The following is a 20,671-nucleotide window of genomic DNA, read 5'->3' as shown; positions in this document are numbered from 1 at the left end:
CTTTTTACATTTATATTATTTTTATGTCATCTTATGTTCACTTAAAGTTTTAAAAAAACACATAATTTAACAACACTGTTAAATACAGGTCTCAAAATGAATATCCATTATTTATACTGTTATACTTCTCAATAGGGGTGTGATGAGGATGTCATCTCTTGAGATTAGAATGTGACAAGATTTCTCGTGGAGGTGAAAAGCTGCCTCGCGATATTGCCATGACCGAGTGTGAAATTAGGATAGAATATGCCACTGCTATGTTTACATTACGCCTCCACTGTTGTTTTGCTTTTTATAGAAATAAAAACTATTTAATTCAGTTGGATAAAGGTCGCTTCAATCCCATCCAGCTAATCCAACACAAGCTGCAGAGTTTTATACGTAGTAAAGCAGGAATCAGAGTTCACTGATCACGTGACGAGAGTAAGTGATGATGACTGACAAGACCATGGCGGAGGATTTGTTGCACAACAGAGCCTAAGAGTCTGTCAAATGTCTTATCTTGTAAAATGTGCGCCCAGCACAGCAGCTCCCTATTCACAGAGTATCGCGAAAGCGAAAGTAAAACGCGCATTCAAACGTGATTTCAATATCCTGCATTTTGAAAGCGGCTCCCTGATGCATGCAAATATCTCCCAATATGAAAGCTATATTAGGCTGGGCTGTGTAGTTGTAACCATCTCTTGGCTCTTCATCATGCTTAAAGAAAAATTGGTCTCTATTTGCACTTTGAATATTGAGAGAGTACTGTACTTTGATTATGGTTGCACTTAATAAGACGAATAGAAAACTGTTAATTAAATTTTATTTATACTGTTTTTATTTCTATGATCAATTTGTGGAAAGGAGTTCAGTTAGGAGGTCAAAAGTTGTAGAAGGTCATAAATCATGTACAGTTCTAGCTTCTAAGTCTGAAGAGACTCATATGAAATCATACAGGAGAGAAATCAGTCAGTTGAGTTTGTGGCAAAACCTTTTACAGTGCTTGAGTATTGTTGTCTTTTACTGCATATGATAATTTAAATTCAGAAAGTAGAACTTAAATGACATTCATTACAAGATGATTAGTTAAAGATGCCCTAGAACTTCGTTTTAAAAGATGTAATATAAGTCTAAGGTGTCCCCTGAATGTGTCTGTGAAGTTTCAGCTCAAAATACCCCATAGATTTTTTTTTTTTATTCATTTTTTTAACTGCCTATTTTGGGGTATAATTAACTATGCACCGATATATAGGTTGCAGCCCCTTTAAATCTCCCGCTCCCCCGCCCCGGAGCTCGCACTTGCCTTGAACAGCATAAAAACAGTTCACACAGCTAATATAACCCTCAAAATGGATCTTTACAAGATGTTCGTCATGCATGCTGCATGCATACATCGGATCATGTGAGTATAGTATTTATTTAGATGTTTACATTTGATTCTGAATGAGTTTGAGGCTATGCTGCGTGGCTAAAGCTAACATTACACACTGTTTGAGAGATTTATAAAGAATGAAGTTGTGTTTATGCATTATACAGACTGCAAGTGTTTAAAAATGAAAATGGCGACGGCTCTTGTCTCCGTGAATACAGTAATAAACGATGGTAACTTTAACCAACTTTAACCAATTTAACAGTACATTAGCAACATGTTAACGAAACATTTAGAAAGACAATTCACAAATATCACTAAAAATATCATGTTATCATGGATCATGTCAGTTATTATTGCTCCATCTGCCATTTTTCGCTATTGTCCTTGCTTGCTTACCTAGTCTGATGATTCAGCTGTGCACATCTAGACGTTCTGCCCTTGTGTAATGCCTCGATCATGGGCTGGCATATGCAAATATTGGGGGCGTACACCCCGACTGTTACGTAACAGTCGGTGTTATGTTGAGATTCGTCTGTTCTTCAGAGGTCTTTTAAACAAATGAGATTTATATAAGAAGGAGGAAACAATGGAGTTTGAAACTCAGTGTATGTCTTTTCCATGTACTGAACTCTTGTTATTAAACTATGCCAATATAAATTCAATATTTAATTCTAGGGCACCTTTAAAACATCTCAAAAGCACCTGCAGACTATTTTTCTAGTTATGTACTTCGTCATTTAGGATTTCTTAAAAATACTGTGTAAAAATCTCGTCTCGTTCTTGTGAACTCAATCTCATGTCTCGTCTCGTCTCGTGAACTAACTGTCTCATCACGATGCTACTTATTGGACATCTATGCCATAACATGAAAATAGTAGCTTATCATGTCAGCATCCCTATGTTGGCCAATAGGAAAGAAAAATCACAAATGACTTCTCTTTAATATCTCAGTTATTTCTCTAGACCGTGAGATTCAGTGGAGGTCAAATGTAGACTTTTGCATAAGTGCTGAGAAAATGACCCCAGTAATCTTACATGTTTCCTCTAGAGTTTCAAATAAGATGTGAAAAATTCTCCAACTGTGCTCAGAGCCACTTGCCAAGATAATAAAGTTTCCAATCATATCTGAGAGATTTTAATATATCATCCAACATTTCTCATCACATTCTCCCCAAATTATTGTGCTTTCATTTTAGAACTCTTATGACGATCGTTTCTTTTATTTATCTTAAGGAATTTTAGGATAAACATCTGAGACAAAACTGAGATCTCTAATAAGTCTTCTGGGCTGAACCTCTCTGGGGTTGCATGATAGACAGTCCAGAGGGCATTTTGCTATCAGGTCATACCCTGCTGCTCTGTGTTAAGCTGTGGACTGAGTAACACTGATTGCTTGGTGGTAAATTGTATGCAGGGGATAAACATGGATCAGGAACAGATTATCCTTTCATTGCTGGGGTTGTGAATACACAGGCTTTGAGGCACTATCTAGGGGTTGGACCATCTTATAAGTTCAACACTTTAGTCTGCATGCATTTACGTAAATGTTTATTTTACTGTGTTCCCTCTTCTCTGTGTGCACATCATCTTTTCATCTCTCTCTTTGTCTCTATTTCTCCATTCCTCTTTTATTTATTCTGTACTGCTGTCCAGTTCAGTTAATTCTTACTCCTCTCACTTTTTACTTTTACTTGCAACTGATGTGAGGGAATTTACAGACTGCACCCCACCCCGGTCAACCACGAGCAAATAACCGCAAGAGACCCACCCAAACAAGCCTGAAACCAGTAGTTATCCTTAGCCTGGCAAGTGATCCCTTTCTAAAATTGGTGTCAAGCTCATATTGTCTGGGACTTCGTATGACCCGAGTGTTTTAAAGGTTGGTGAAGGGTGTAGCTCTGACTTTAAAATGTTTTAGCTTATATTGAAAACGTTATTTTCTTTCTTTTTTTTAAGTGATTGAAAAGGTATAGAGCAATTAAAGTGATAGTTGGCCCAAAAATTATTTCAAATATAATGTTCAACATTTACTCACCCTCATTTCTTTCTAAATATGTGACTTCATCTCTTCAACTGTTTTTGTCCTTATAACAACTGTCAGTGGGGTCCAAAACAACACATGCCCCCAACTTTAAGTCTCATAGTTTTAATCAATATAAAGGTGAGTAAATGATGACAGAATTTTCAGTTTTGTGATGAATTACTAGTAGGTATGCTCACATCACTTTGTTCAGAAAAATAAATTACTGGACAATAATGCTGATGCTTCAACCTGTGGAGTAGATCCAGCTGTTAAAGGATGTGGCCTGTTGCTGTCTGACACGTATCCTTAATCTCCATGAAGCAGCAACCCCTCCCCAGGCCTTCTGGGAATTGGAGGAGAAAGGATGACAGAGCCTCAGTCACTACTGCCCTTCCCAGATCTCTCTGCTTACTCCCAGGAAAACTTCTAAAACCTGGACCCACCTCAAAGCACTCCTCTGTGCAAACACTTCATCATTCTCTGTTTTTTGACCTGCCTGATCAAAAACACTGAATTTTCAGAAACACTGATTCAAAGTTAAACCAAAAAAAATGAGTAAAGGGTAAAATGAGTAAAGTACAGCTGGGTAAATCTATGAAGCTTCATCTTGATTTAAGCAAGAGTATATTTTGTATAGGCCTGTTTGTCAGATGTTGATAATCTGATCGCAGATTGGAGATGACTAGAGGATGACTCCTCTAGGAGCAGGGCAAATCTAAAGGGTTGAGTCATGTCTCTAGATGAAAATGAAACGCGATGGAATTAGCAAGATTTACCGACAGGTTCTCAGAATTGTAGCGGATTGGCGACTGCATGGCCGAGTTGTGATGAGAGGACAGATGGGGGATTCAGTGGCTTGTGCTGTGTGCTGTGGCATTAATGAAAGTGATCTCAACAATATGTCTTGACTATGACTTTGACAGAGGGCTTAATGACAGGGTGTCAAGAGAGTGGTATCAATGGAGAAAGAAAATCATGGCACCTGAAGAAGTGCGTTGGTTGTCCTTTCCTAGAGTTTTGATTTTAGCTGCCTCAGGGTTGGAATATTCTCAAAAATCGCCACTGAGTTTGCAAATACAATGTACACCACAATTCAGACGTTTTGGGTCAGTAATGAATAATTTTATTCAGCTAGGATGCATTAAAGGGGTCATGACATGTATTTTTTATTTTTATTTTAATATGTTCATTGAGGTTCACTTATAATGTTAATAATTTTTTTTACAAAAACAAATATACATGTGGAAAAAACTTAATTTACAGATAAAGCATTATGAAATTGTTTTCTTAAGGTTTGCGATGGAGCTCTCAGATCCAATACCATTAGCTGCTTCATCTTTCAACAAAAGTTTCTTTGCAAACTCTAGATTACAGTGTGCCTCGTTTACAAAACAATCTGCAGTCAAATGCTCATTATAAACATATAATCCTCTGCTGCGATCCAGGACACCAAAACAAAAACACTGAAGACTCGAGTAATGGCTGTTGAAAATTCAGCTTTGCCTTCATAGGAATAAATTACTAAACATATTAAAATAGGAAAGTTGTTTTAAATTGTATTATATTTTTGATTAAATAAATGCAGCCTTGTGAGCATAAGATACTTCTTTTAAAAACATTGAATCTTAACCAATCCAATTATTATGACTATGCTCACACCGTAGAAAAGCATTATTCATTTCCAGTTTCTTTATTTATAGCTGTTAGTTTCTTTATTACAATGAGTGATGAAATATTTTTTTATAATATACTTTTTTAAATAGATTTTTGTTGCCATCAATGCCACATGCCTTTGAATTATGAGGAATAATCATATATATATAATCATTAATATAATATAATATAATCATTTTCCTTTTCAGATAAAAGAGACGAGTTCATTGTACTCTAAAAATTCAAGATTAAATATCAGGATGTAAACTTATGAAAAACTAAATTGACTATTTTGGTACAAAAAAAAAAAACTTGACTAACATTTTAATTGGGCCTTAGATGTAAACAATAAATTAAAAATGTAAGATATTGCCTCTTTAAGTTCTGAATTGAACACTAAATTTCTTAATTAGAAAAATGGATAGTTCAAATATGATCATATAGATCAAAATGACCCCTCTGGCATTGTCATTAGTTGACTTTGTTGTCCCTTAGGGGCTGATGTGGGTGAGTAGAGTCAGCCTGCTGTGTTGGGGTGTGGAGGCCTGGCCTCTGCTCCTTACACACAGACCTCACATTGACAGAAGAACAATGGAGCGGGTACACCGCAGTATCCTACCCCGCAGGCTGGCACAAAAGAACCTTTTCATGCATGCTGCTCCAGGGCTGGCCTGACAGACTGCTGCCACCAAAGGCACAAGCATCACTGCCATCACTGCCATGCCTGAAACATTTCTTATTATTATCAATGTTGAAAATAGCCATGTTGCTTCATGTTTTTTGTGGAAACTGATAAATATTTGATCATGATTCTCTGATTAATAGAAAGTTCAAAAGAATATAATTTGTTTGAAATAGAAGTCTTTTGTAACATTATAAATGTTGCAATGAAAGGGTGACTTCATGCTGACAATTTTAGTTTTTTGGGTGAATTCATTTGGGTGAGTTTAAAATACATACACCATGTGCACACTTGGAGCTGTCTGAATCTGTTTTAAATATGCTTCATGATGTGTCCATGGTGATTTATTCTTGTTTAAAGGTTTGCTGCTCATTCTATGAATCCCTGATGCATTTGTAAGAAGACCTAAGGGAATTGAGGCCTGTTTTCTGTGACTTGTTTATGTGAATGTTGTTGTATGGTACATTTCTGCTCTGCGGGGTGTAAGTAAGGTACTCCCCGAGGACTGATGCAGTACTACTGAGTCTAACTGTTCAACTTATACCTGGATGTTTAAATTAAATTAATTGAGTCAGAAGAGGATGCAAAGAGGATGTATTGTGTTTTTTTATATTTTCAACATTCTGTAGTGTGTAATGTTGCTGTTTGAGCATAAAAAATTCTGCAAGTTTACAAAGCAAAAAAGTCAACTCCAAAGGGAGTTATTCTCTGTATCAGTAAGCACTGTTTCTGAAGTCCCTAAAAATGCCTCGATTGTAGTCTTGAGTTTTCTTCTGGGAACATACATGTCACAAAATTCCTAGTTTAAATGTGCAATAGGTGATTTTCTACAGAAACATTTTTTTCTTACACTGGTTGAAAGTCTGTTCATATCCTGATTGCTATCACTATGTTAAATGGTCTGTATTTTTATAAATATATATCATCTGTGGAAGGTGTAGGACCATAAAATGTTCATCCAGTCTTTATATTCAGTCCAAATGAAATAATACAATGTCCTACCTGCCTGTCAGTGTATGTTTTCATGCTATGCAGTACATGTTACAGACAGACCTCAGTCACGGAAGCACCACAAACAAACACCAGCCACCTTTTACAGTTCCTAGCAAAACAATGACCATATGCTGCGTTCACGCCATAACTACCGTAATTAAGAGATGGCAACCCGTGACGTTCTAACCGGACCTGTTCAGTCAGACTTGGAATTATGCATTTCCATGTCCACAGTATCAACACCGAAATGAATCTGCAGCAGTCAGGTACAAGCTCTCTGAGTTGTTTACGTTCAATAATATTGTAGTGTTATGTGCTTTGAGACATGAGGTAGTTTAACGCCGTCTCTTGTGACGCTTTGCTGAGAGCAGCTGTGTGTGTGCATGTGCGTTCATGTGGATGCTAGCAGGCTAACGTTAGCATTTCCCAGCATTTCTCCTTCTGCACCTTTAAATAAATCCTATAAAAACATGACATTTCTGATACACGCTCAAAGCGGTTGACCGATCACAACACACAGGTCTAGCTGACCAATCAGAGCACATTACGCTTTCAAAAGGAGAAGCTTCCTAGAGACAGTAACTGACAGACTGGGAAGAGAGGTGCTGCAACAATGTAAAATATTTGAAAAATAATGTTATTTGATTCTAGAAGACCCAAAACAAAATCAAGACTTTGTAAATGGGCATAATACGGCTTTTTAGTTCAGTATGAGATTATGAGGTCATGCCTCAAACTTTTAAGCACACTGACTGGGGCAGGATGGAGCTGAGGGAGGCTTGGCAATCCCACAGGTTGAGAAGAAAGGATGCCTTATTCTACAAGGCTTGACCCAGGTCTGTTCGGAAGAACAAGGAAGTCAGGTTCCCCTGAGGATGGAGCTCAAAACAGCCTGCTTTTTCAAAGCAGGGTGAACGTCAACTGTTGGCTTCATGCGTCCAAGGAGTTTAGGGTGGATGTGGAGATATAATAGTCGTTGGGTTGTCTGAATGACTAGTCAGTTTGGCTGGTGCTGGTCCAGCACTAACCAGCCTGAAAATTCATGCTGGTCTTTTCAGCAGGATTTATTATTGTGCAAACAGATTATGCAGCTCATGAAACATGACCTTGACCATCCTGCACTTTTTATTTGCTTTTGATTCCTAACAGAGATAATTCATTAAGCTGCCCTTTCTTTACATAAGGCACTGAAATATGATTATACAAGCCACACTGACCACAAACCAAACAGATCTTTTATAAAGTCATGTTTAAACAAATAGTCCATATGCATGAATGTGAATACAGCAAATCAATCATGTGCTCGTCTTTCTGCTGCAGGTTTGAAAAGGGTCGTATCTACACCTACATCGGAGAAGTGGTGGTGTCTGTTAACCCTTACCGTGCCATGAACATTTACGGGCGGGACACCATCGAGCAGTACAAAGGCAGAGAGTTGTACGAGCGACCGCCACATCTTTTCGCCATCGCAGATGCTGCGTACAAAGCCATGAAGAGGAGGAACAAAGACACTTGCATTGTTATCTCAGGTAGACTATGTCTGTGTTGTGACTCACAATCAAGCTTATGGGTAATTCTGTGGAGCAGTAATCTTATGATTTAAGGAAAAAAAGGCATTACTTAAAGGGATAGTTCACCCAAATATAAAAATTAACCCATGATTTTCTCACCCTCAAACCAAATCTTCTTTCAGACAAACACAATTGGAGATATATTTAAAAATATCCTGGCTCTTCCAAGCTTTGTAATGGTAGTGAATGGAGTGTGCGATTTTTGAAGCCCAAAAAATGCATCCATCTTAAAAAATAATCCATATGGCTCCAGGGGGTTAATAAAGGGCTTCTGAAGCATTACATATTGACGAACGCCCCCCATTCACTGCCATTATAAAGCTTGGAAGATCCTAGACATTTTTAGATATATCTTTAATTGTGTTTGTCTGAAAGAAGATGGTTATATACACCTAGGATGGCTTGAGGGTGAGTAAATCATGGGATCATTTTTATTTTTGGGTGAGCTATCCCTTTAATCTTCAAATAATAATAAAAATAGCCTATTTTCTTCCTTCTATCTGATTAAATAACAGGCCTTACTGGAATTCAGGCTTTCCGGAGTCTTCTTGTGCGGGGCCTCAGTATGACTAGGAATGATGTGATTAGATCTGTGGTCAGATGAGAATTGCTTGGCACTGACGTGGTGTGTGGTTTCCCAGTCACAGTGGACTTCTTGAGAAGAAGCTCACAATAGAGTTCAGTGCATGAGCAAATTGCTTTCTCAAGACGTGCTCATTGTGTGGAAAAGATTAACGACAATATGGTTGTTTCACAATTTCTACAATAATGTGTCTCAGAGATGGTGTTTGTTTTCTGTCTGGGTCGCTGTGGAACTATGCTGAGGTGGGGCACATAGCTCAAGGGGAATAATCTGGTGACCACTCAGATATTGCCTCTATAAGAAAACATGGATTATTATCCAGAGAGTGACCACAGGTGGTGACTACACTTCAAAAATATTTGGTATGTGTGGTGCCATCTTGTGGCAAACAGAGGAACTTGCTGTTTATTTAGAGCATAATTTTGTCTTAATTTCACAAATAAATTCCATGAGCACTTTTTTGTGTTTTAGCTTAATACTGTCTTTTTAAGGCCCTTCTTGATATTTGGATCTTTTTTTGTTTGTAGCCTTAATTTTTCCTCCTAAACTTCCTCTCTGTTCTAGGGAAATGCAAAAATGTGTATTTGATACTTATGATAATTAAAAACAGTAATATTGTGAAATATTATTGCAATTAAAGTAACTGAAATGGAAAATGTTTACATTTTTCAATGGAAAGCTACATTTTCAGTAGCCATTACTCCAGTCTTCAGTGTCACATGATCCTAATAAAATCATCATCATAAGCTGATTTGACTCCTGATTTGGTGAAACATTTCTTATTGTCAAAGTTTTGCTGCTCAATAAACCGTGATACATATTTTTTCAAAAGAACTATTTATTTAAAACGGAAACCTTTTGTAACAATGCATAGTCTTTTCTTTCACTTTTGATCAATTGAATGCATCCTAATGCATTCAATGCAATGAGTATTAATTTCTTAAAATACTGACACCAAACTTTTCAACAGACGTGTATAGTGAAGTTCAAAAATAAAAATGCTACAAATTAAAAAATTTCAATTCATTTTTCATTCGAATTAGTATGCTATTTATGTATGTTCTTATAAATTTGCATGCAAAATAGAGGCGTTTTCACCAGTGGTTATATTTCATTGTAGATTGTAATAGTATTTACTTCATTTTATCCAATTATACTGTTATATATACAGTATAAAGCATTAGTCATTGTTTGTTTATTTTGCAGGGGAGAGCGGAGCTGGAAAAACAGAGGCTAGTAAATACATTATGCAATATATCGCTGCTATCACCAATCCCAGCCAAAGAGCAGAGGTAGAGAGGTACGTACAACAAAAGCCTTTCTGTTCCTCTCTCCACGCTGCTGCAGTGATGAGTCATATTAAGACCATGCTGCATAGCATGCCTCCTTAATGTTATAAACAACAACTGCTGAGTATTTGATGTTGTGTTTGTGGATGCCGTTCATAATCATACGAATCTTTGCTTGGTTGCGACTAAGAGAAAGCAGAATTTTCAAAGTTTCTCATGGTAGTGAGTGAATGAATAATACATTGGAATTAGCCTCACAGGGAGCAATAGTGTTAGAAGTGAAATGTAGGGCAGAGATTAAAATAGTGCTGGGTCACACTAATTGAAATATGATGGATCTAAGTCGAGCTTGGTGAATAAATGATAGGAAAATCTACTGTGCTTCATTCTTTATCTCTGTTTTATCTATGTAGCTTAAAAAAATATAGCGCTCAGTATGTTGGGCTTGTAATGTTTATTTAATCATAAAGATCTTTATATGTCCCTACGGCAACATTCTGCATAGACCTTCATTTTTGTATCTTAACTATGACTGCAGTAATAGTAATAACAATAAAATCAGGCTTTGTAACTGTTATCCAGTTTTAGATGTATAGTGCTTTGTGCTACATTTCATATCACTGTTATTGCACCCTGTAGATATGGTTTATTTTCTCTGCTTGCTAAAGGTTAAAGCTCTTTCAAAACTGGGCATTGATCAGCGGAAAATATTTTCCAGGAAGTCCATCTAAAGTTATGCCAAAACAGGGGTTTTTGTAGTCTATAGTAATTTCCAACCAGGGTAACATACAGTATACTTGAGGGGGTACTTTAGCAGATTTTAGAGGATAATAAGATTTTGCTTTTGCTTTGCTAAACCGATAAAACAGAAATATGACTTTAAAATGAATAAATTATTAGGGCAGTTAAAAGATAATTAAAAATAATTAACTTTAATGATGCTTTTGGGGTACCTAATGAGAAAGAAGTTTGGCGACACTGCTGTAGGCCCAATGCAAAAGCAAAGTGGAATTTTACAGGATGTTGAAGCTATTTGGGTCACAAAATGGAGGAAAATATCCTGCTTAATGCCTGACAGGCTTGCAACAGGAGAGTTAGGACCTCTTCAGCCTGTCAGGCACTAAGCAGGGCACTTTCCTCCAATGTGCAGTGTAGGTCATGCATGTCTGTACGGCAAGAGAACCAATGCTGAGCATTCTGTGGTCTGACCAATGCAGCAGGCCCCATAAATCATCCTCTGAAGCACACTTAACCACCATGCTGGGATACCACATGGTGATACTATATACACTAAAATAGCCAGATATAACCATGCACACTGGCTCATAAAGGCTTCAAACAGACAGATTAGTGTATTTATTCTAATACCAAATGTCAGGAGCAATCAGATCCATCAGCCTCATATTGAGACTGACGCTCATTTAGCTATAGTGGTGAAATGATGCACAAGTGGCTCATAAATGTTGTAGAAATGAAAAGAGTGTGTGTTTATACAGGGTGAAAAACATGCTGCTGAAGTCCAACTGTGTCCTGGAGGCTTTTGGGAATGCCAAGACCAACCGTAATGATAACTCCAGCCGGTTCGGCAAGTACATGGATATCAACTTTGATTTTAAGGGAGACCCCATTGGTGGCCATATCAACAACTACCTGCTTGAGAAGGTAGGGGGTGCTAAAGAGGAGCAGCTTAGAACTGACTCTTTCATAGGATCAAATATATATGTATCATATATTCAAAAACCACCCAAAAAAGCTGCCATCTAACTACCACCCTAGAAATGGACTTAAAACATTCACAAAACAACCACCCACAACACCCTATCATTATTGCAGACCGTTTTGCTCGGGCACACACCACTCAGTTTCGTCTTGCTTGATCGTATTATGTGTGCTGGAGAAGCTGTGACATTTTTATGTTTATTATAAATGCATATGATTTTTATCCTTAACACTTTTATCTGTTTTTGATTTCTTACTTAGTCCCGAGTCATTTTTCAGCAGGAAGGAGAGAGGAGTTTCCACTCTTTCTACCAGGTGAGTGAAGGACTCGTCGCAGGAGTTGAGATGCTGTTTTTATGATGCTAGACACCAGACAAATCCTACCAAACCTGTTTATGGCCCCACTGTCAGAGCCTTCAAAGGCCAATCATTTCTCACTTTTATTGCCCTGACAAAATAATGTCCTATCGCTTCAAAACATCAGAACAATTCCATCTGTCTTTTAGTGCTCTGAAAACCATTATTATTAAGGCTATAATTTACATGCTTCTTCATATCAACACAAGAGAAATGATCCTGTGGGGAAAGTCAAAAGTGCTTTTAAATGTGTTTTTCAGCTGGTGAAAGGAGCTCCAGATGCTCAGCTGCGGTCACTGCACATTCAAAGAGATCCCACAGCATACACTTACATTAAAGTCGGAGGCCAGATAAAGGTATTGCACCATGTACAAATTAAAAGAGACCATTATGGGTGGTATTGTGCGTGTAATATTATACAGAAAACTTTCTTTGGGATCTCTGGAAAATAAAATCATTGCAGGGGCAATCACAAATAATTGTGCAGGGAATTTGATTATTGTTGTTCCTGGGTACAGTAGCCATTGGTGCATATTAAAACCTATTTGTAATAGCCTGTTGAGTCACCCAGCACTGTTCCATTGCTTCAGCAGGGAGTTTAACGAGCGGGTGCGAAAACAAATTTATAGCAACAAACAAGGTGTCGTCATGGAACAGGCTGGATTGCTTAGCTCACAGAGGTCTGAAACAAACAGCCTGGAGTGTTTTGAACATTTCATGCCAGTTCCCAAGTCTTTTGTAGGTGAACATGCTGGCTAAACTTCACACTCTGTCCAGCACAACTGTGGCTGCAAAAGGTTCCTGCTGTATGAAATCAGTGTTACTCTGCTGGAGCTGTTAGCAATGAGTATGCCAGCATAATTACCAATTTGAGTGTTGCGCTTTTGCTTTAGGAAGTCTGGGGATTTAGTAGCTGTGTCAGCAATTTCCAGCTTTTAATTGCACTGCTATCAATTCAATTTGAAACTAATAGTAGGTTTAATGACCTCCCATTTCAATATCATTGATTTACCTTCACTAAATGAAAGGCTTTTAGCCAGTCTACATTTCGGTAAAGAACGACCGTGCTGTTATCCCTAAAGCTGAATTAATAGCATGTACTGTTAAAAGCAAGATCAGGAAGAGGATGTTTTAACTAAACTTTATTTAATCTGTCAGGATGTGCTTTTGTTTGTGACCGTAACTCACCTAGATTCTCTTTCCAATCTTGCAGTCGTCTATAAATGACAGTGCTGAATATAAAGCTGTTGCTGATGCCATGAAGGTCATTGGCTTCACTGTAGAGGAGATTCAGACAGTCTACAAGATCCAGGCTACCATCTTGCATCTGGTGTGTAGTATTTCCTAAGCTTTTTCAGAAAGTATTTCCAACTGCAGCTAGTATTGCCCAAACTTATTGATTGATGAATTATTGAATCTTTCCAGGGAAATCTGAAGTTTGGAAGTGATGGAGATGTGACTCTCATTGAGAACTCTAAGCTAGTGTCTGTGCTGGGGGATTTGCTGTCCACCAAAGAGGAGAATGTAGAGAAGGCTCTGCTCTATCGCACTGTGGCCACTGGGCGTGATGTGATTGACAAACAGCATACTCATCAAGAGGCCAGTTATGGTCGTGATGCCTTGGCCAAGGTATGAATTGGGACTCTGGGAGTATTTTTTTAGGAGACAAATAAAATTGTGGTAACACAGCTGTAAATAAACCTGCTGGACCAATAATTTGCATATGAACTTCATGCCATTGTCTGAATTAAAACTTCTACAGGCCCTAAATATGATGCATGACTGTTTTGGTCCACTGTAATGGTAATGATAATGATAATGTCACCTTCCACACTGTATATCTGAGGTATGTTTGTATTATATGTTGTACTCTTGTATATTTTAGTATTTATATAGTGTATAATAAAATTGCACATACAGTGGGTACGGAAAGTATTCAGACCCCCTTAAATTTTTCACTCTTTGTTATATTGCAACCATTTGCTAAAATCATCAAGTTCATTTTTTTTCCTCGTTAATGTACACACAGCACCCCATATTGACAGAAAAACACAGAATTGTTGACATTTTTGCAGATTTATTAAAAAAGAAAAACTGAAATATCACATGGTCCTAAGTATTCAGACCTTTTGCTCAGTATTTAGTAGAAGCACCCTTTTGATCTAATACAGCCATGAGTATGGAAGTAATTTAATGCCAAATGTTTTTGAAATAAAAAGCTTGTTGAATTGCACTAATTGAAAAAAAACATGCATCACATTAGCTGTGCTTGCATTTAGATGCATTGTATTTTTAAGGCTTGCATTTTTATGGGCTGAAATTCAACATGGTCGTATATTTAAGCTGTGAATATTTCAATTAAAAATATTTCACACACATTTTCATTATTAAAAATTCAATAGTTTATATTCACCTTTCAGATTTCACTTCCAAAATATTCATTCTGTTTAAAAATACAACCTATAAAATTCAACTAGCAATTTTCAGTCCATTTTATTTCGCTTTACAAATTCGCTTCCACAAATTCAGTGGTTCAAATTCGGCAGAAAATTCAACATTTCACATCCGGGGAACTGCAGGAAAAGCAGTAGAGTGCCGATGCATGATCTCCATCTGCTGTTAGTCGACTTCACCAGCAGGTGCCGCTAGCGGCTGTTTACAAAGACGAGCAACGGCTAGTAAGTCATCATTCATTCATAAAAACGGATTTACAGAAATGGAGCAAGCGGTAAGTGAATGTGTGATGATTATCAGGGCCAGTATAAATGCAGAAAAGCTGATAAAGACACAAAAGCTGCATTTATGTTTAATTCAGTGTTTAATTCAGCCGCGCGGTGTTGTAATACTATGGTTTCCCTCATCCGTCATAGCTCCCTGCCATCAGGACATATAAAACTCTTAACACAGCTTAATGGACTCGTGTACAGTGATATAAAAGAGCAAACTCGCACCTCATTTGTGATGTAGATTATACTATATAGGCTCCAAGAAAGCAGATACTGGCATAAAGTTGTTTTGACCCTGAACGTCAATTTGCAAATTTAGGGACCGTCTCTAAAGTTACTATATTGGTATTCACGTTTCTACCTTCAGTAGCGTTTAAAGAGAATGATTTACAGTCACAAAACCAACTCTAAAGTGTTCATCTAGGTTTCAGGTCGAACAGTGATGCGCCCTACTCTCTCTCTCTCTCTCTCTCTCTCTCTCTCTCTCTCTCTCTCTCTCTCTCTCTCTCTCACACACACACATACACACACACACACACACACACACACACACACACACACACACACATTCAAACACACACAACTCAAAGTACATGCACATACTTTTTTTCTTTTCTTTTTTTCTTTTTACACATTCATCACACAATTCGTTCTACTTAGTTAATTTTATTTTTCCTGCTCATATAAATGCTTTGGCAACACAATGTAAAATTTGTATAAGCAGGATAATATATGAGCAGGAAAAATGAAAATGAAGTAGAATGAATTGTGTGATGAACGTGTTAAAAAATAGAAATAGTATATAATATGCATGTACTTTGAGTGGGGTGTGTATGAATATGCATGTGCATGTGCGTACAAGAGTTTGTGTGAGTTCAAGTGTGTGTGTGTGTGTGTGTGTGTGTGTGTTCTTGTTTATATTACATCGTGGGGATGTATATAAATGTCCCCACGATGTAATATAAACCTGAGTTCACCTACATCGTGGGGACCGGCCACCGGTCCTCACAATGTAAATTAATTATTAAAAATACTAAATGGTGGTTTTGTGAGAAAATAAAGGTATGCACAGGTTCCTGTGATGGTTAGGTTTAGGGTTAGGGGTAGGGTAGGGGGATAGGAAGTACGGTTTGTACAGTATAAAATGCATTGCGGCCTATGGAAATTCCCCACAATTCACAAAAACCTAACGTGTGTGTGTGTGTGTGTGTGTGTGAGTGAGTGAGTGAGTGAGTGAGAGAGAGAGAGAGAGAGAGAGAGAGAGAGAGAGAGAGAGAAGGGCGCATCACTGTTCGACCTGACACCATATGAACACTTTACAGGTAGTTTTGTGACTGTAAATCATTCTCGTCAAATGCTATTGAGCTTTAAATTATGGCATTTTTTGCATGATCCCATACAGTAGTGAAATACATAGCAATATTCACATATTACTTGACAGTTTATTTGGAAACACTTTACAATATGGATGGATCATAATGTCTTAACTAACATGAACTATCCATGAGCAATACATTTGTTACTGTATTTGTTAATCTTTGTAGGGTTTATAAAATTACAGCGGTTCATTGTTCATGTTAGTTCACAGTGCATTACCTAATGTTAATACAACTCTTGATTTTAATAATGCATTAGTAAATGCTGGAATTAAAATTAACAAAGATTAATAAGTGCTGTAGAAGTGCAGTTCATTATTAGTTCATATTAACTAACTATAATATAAAGTGTTACCTTTTATTTTAATAAGCATCAAAAATCTAAAAGGTTTGCATTACCTGAAACCTAGATGAACACTTTAGAGTTGGTTTTGTGACTGTAAATCATTCTCTTTAAACGCTACTGAAGGTAGAAACGTGAATACCAATATCGTAACTTTAGAGACGGTCCCTAAATTTGCGAAAATCAAACGTTCAGCGTCAAAACAACTTTATGCCAGTATCTGCTTTCTTGGAGCCTATATAGTATAACTTACATCACAAACGAGGTGCGAGTTTGCTCTTTTATATCACTGTACACGAGTCCATTAAGCTGTGTTAAGAGTTTTATATGTCCTGATGGCAGGGGAATCCTATGACGGATGAGGGAAACCATAGTATTACAACACAGTGCTGCGATATAAAGTTAAGGAAACTAAACAACAGAGAGAAATATATGTCTACCTCAGATTTAATGTATGATCTGTACACCAGCATCGGACAATAACGTTATAATCTCGTTCACGGGAGAGAAAGCTGCTTACATGTAGACTAAACAGGGAAAGTAACCGTAAAGACACTGAATTAAACATAAATGCAGCTTTTGTGTCTTTATCAGCTTTTCTGCATTTATACTGACCCTGATAATCATCACACATTCACTTACCGCTTGCTCCATTTCTGTAAATCCGTTTTTATGAATGAATGATGACTTACTAGCCGTTGCTCGTCTTTGTAAACAGCCGCTAGCGGCACCTGCTGGTGAAGTCGACTAACAGCAGATGGAGATCATGCATCGGCACTCTACTGCTTTTCCTGCAGTTCCCCGGATGTGAAATGTTGAATTTTCTGTCGAATTTGAACCACTGAATTTGTGGAAGCGAATTTGTAAAGCGAAATAAAATGGACTGAAAATTGCTAGTCAAATTTTATAGGTTGTATTTTTAAACAGAATGAATATTTTGGAATTGAAATCTGAAAGGTGAAAATAAATTATTGAATTTTTAATAATGAAAATGTGTGTGAAATATTTTTTATTGAAATATTCACAGCTTAAATATACGACCATGTTGAATTTCAGCCCATAAAAATGCAAGCCTTAAAAATACAATGCATCTAAATGCAAGCACAGCTAATGTGATGCATGTTTTTTTTCCAATTAGTGCAATTCAACAAGCTTTTTATTTCAAAAACATTTGGCATTAAAATACTTCCATACATGAGTCTTTTTGGGAAAGATGCAACAAGTTTTTCACACCTGGATTTGGGGATCCTCTGCCATTCCTCCTTGCAGATCCTCTCCAGTTCTGTCAGGTTGGATGGTAAACGTTGGTGGACAGACATTTTTAGGTCTCTCCAGAGATGCTCAATTGGGTTTAAGTCAGGGCTCTGGCTGGGCCATTCAAGAACAGTCACGGAGTTGTTATTTTAGCTGTGTGCTTAGGGTCATTGTCTTGTTGGAAGGTAAACCTTCGGCCCAGTCTGAGGTCCTGAGCACTCTGGAGAAGGTTTTCGTCCAGGATATCCCTGTACTTGGCCGCATTCATCTTTCCCTCGATTGCAACCAGTCATCCTGTCCCTGCAGCTGAAAAACACCCCCACAGCATGATGCTGCCACCACCATGCTTCACTGTTGGGACTGTATTGGACAGGTGATGAGCAGTGCCTGGTTTTCTCCACACATACCACTTAGAATTAAGGCCTAAAAAGTTCTATCTTGGTCTCATCAGATCAGAGAATCTTATTTCTCACCATCTTGGAGTCCTTCAGTTGTTTTTTAGCAAACTCCATGCGAGCTTTCATGTGTCGTGCACTGAGGAGAGGCTTCTGTCGGGCCACTCTGCCATAAAGCCCCGACTGGTGGAGGGCTGCAGTGATGGTTGACTTTCTACAACTTTCTCCCATCTCCCGACTGCATCTCTGGAGCTCAGCCACAGTGATATTTGGGTCTCTGAGCTCTTTAGGCAGCTCCTTTGACCTCATGATTCTCATTTGCTCTGACATGCACTGTGAGCTGTAAGGTCTTATATAGACAGGTGTGTGGCTTTCCTAATCAAGTCCAATTAGTATAATCAAACACAGCTGGACTCAAATGAAGGTGTAGAACCATCTCAAGGATGATCAGAAGAAATGGACAGCACCTGAGTTAAATATATTAGTGTCACAGCAAAGGGTCTGAATACTTAGGACCATGTGATATTTCAGATTTTCTTTTTTAATAAATCTGCAAAAATGTCAACAATCCTGTGTTTTTCTGTCAATATGGGGTGCTGCGTGTACATTGAGGAAAAAAAATGAACTTAAATTATTTTAGCAAATGGCTGCAACATAACAAAGAGTGAAAAATTTAAAGGTGCCCTAGATTATGTTTTTAATAATAAGTCTAAGGTGTAATATAAGTCTAAGGTGTCCCCTGAATGTGTCTGTGAAGTTTCAGCTCAAAATACCCCATAGATTTTTTTTTATTAATTTTTTTAACTGCCTATTTTGGGGCATCATTATAAACGTGCCGATTTATGCTGTGGCCCCTTTAAATCCCGTGCTCTCCGCCCACAGAGCTCGCGCTTACCTTAAACAGTGCCTTAACAAAGTTTACACAGCTAATATAACCCTCAAAATGGATCTTTACAAAGTGTTCGTCATGCAAACATTACACACTGTTGGAGAGATTTATAAAGAATAAAGTTGTGTTTGTGCGTTATACAGACTGCAAGTGTTTAAAAATGAAAATAGCGACGGCTCTTGTCTCCGTGAATACAGTAAGAAACGATGGTAACTTTAACCACATTTAACAGTACATTAGCAACATGCTAACGAAACATTTAGAAAGACAGTTTACAAATATCACTAAAAATATCATGATATCATGGATCATGCCAGTTATTATTGCTCCATCTGCCGTTTTTCGCTGTTGTTCTTGCTTGCTTACCTAGTCTGATGATTCAGACGTTGATCCAGACGTTTTGACCTTGTCTAATGCCTTTCATAATGATAATGTTGGGACCGTGGGCTGGCATATGCAAATATTGGGGGCGTATACCCCGACTGTTACGTAACAGCCGGTGTTATGTTGAGATTCGCCTGTTTGTCGGAGGTCTTTTAACCAAATGAGATTTATATAAGAAGGAGGAAACAATGGAGTTTGAGACTCACTGTATGTCATTTCCATGTACTGAACTCTTGTTATTTAACTATGGCAAGATAAATTCAATTTTTCATTCGAGGGCACCTTTAAGGGGGTCTGAATACTTTCCGTACCCACTGTGTATATGCACATATCATATATACATACACGCTACCAAAAGTTTGGGATCAGTAAGATTTTTTTATTTTTTTTTTTCTTTCCAAAAGAAACAAAATGTTCTATTTAAAATACCCCTTTAAACCTTAAAAAAGTCATGGTTTACACAAAAATATTAAGAAGCACAACCTTTTTTTTCAACTGTGATTATTATAAGAAACTTTCCTTGAGCACCAAATCAGGATATTAGAATGATTTCTGAAGGATCATGTGACACTGAAGACTGGAGTAATGGCTGCTAAAAATTCAGTTTTGCCATCACAGGAATAAATTACATTTTAAAATATATAAAAATAGAAAACAATTATTTTAAATTGTAATAATCTTTCAGAAATTGCTGTTTTAATGTATTTTTGATCAAATTAATGGAGACTTGGTGAGCATAAGAGACTTTATGTACTCTTTTTACAATACTTTCATAGCTATAGAGAAAAAAAAATGTCGTAGCTGTACAATTACAATAAAAAGCTTGAACAAAACAGACAAATTTGTTTGACTGATTAAACTATTCACATCTACGTTTCTTCTTCCACCAGTTTCACTCCTCTTTATTTGCTACTCACAGGCCATTTATGAGCGGCTTTTCTGTTGGATTGTGGGAAGAATCAATGACGTCATTGAGGTGAAAAACTATGACGCCAAGGTTCATGGGAAGAACACAGTCATTGGAGTCCTGGACATCTATGGCTTTGAGATCTTTCAGAATAACAGGTGAGAGAGTATGCT

The 20,671-nt window shown here is 37.4% G+C and overlaps 1 protein-coding gene across 1 annotated transcript in view; it reads left to right on the top strand.

Moving 5' to 3' along the window:
• Positions 1-20,671, top strand: part of myo1d (myosin 1D) — a 91,996-nt gene that overhangs the window by 9,983 nt on the left and 61,342 nt on the right. The window contains exons 2-9 of the mRNA XM_048169777.1: positions 8,026-8,234; positions 10,066-10,159; positions 11,645-11,810; positions 12,129-12,182; positions 12,485-12,580; positions 13,438-13,554; positions 13,650-13,853; positions 20,511-20,656. Coding sequence (XP_048025734.1) covers positions 8,026-8,234; positions 10,066-10,159; positions 11,645-11,810; positions 12,129-12,182; positions 12,485-12,580; positions 13,438-13,554; positions 13,650-13,853; positions 20,511-20,656 — 1,086 coding nt within the window. The remainder of the gene's footprint in view (positions 1-8,025; positions 8,235-10,065; positions 10,160-11,644; positions 11,811-12,128; positions 12,183-12,484; positions 12,581-13,437; positions 13,555-13,649; positions 13,854-20,510; positions 20,657-20,671) is intronic.

Source organism: Megalobrama amblycephala, linkage group LG20, assembly GCF_018812025.1.
Source record: "Megalobrama amblycephala isolate DHTTF-2021 linkage group LG20, ASM1881202v1, whole genome shotgun sequence".
Taxonomy (NCBI): domain Eukaryota; kingdom Metazoa; phylum Chordata; class Actinopteri; order Cypriniformes; family Xenocyprididae; genus Megalobrama; species Megalobrama amblycephala.
The sequence above is the reverse complement of the archived record's forward strand: the minus strand, read 5'-3'. Positions and strand labels throughout refer to the sequence as shown.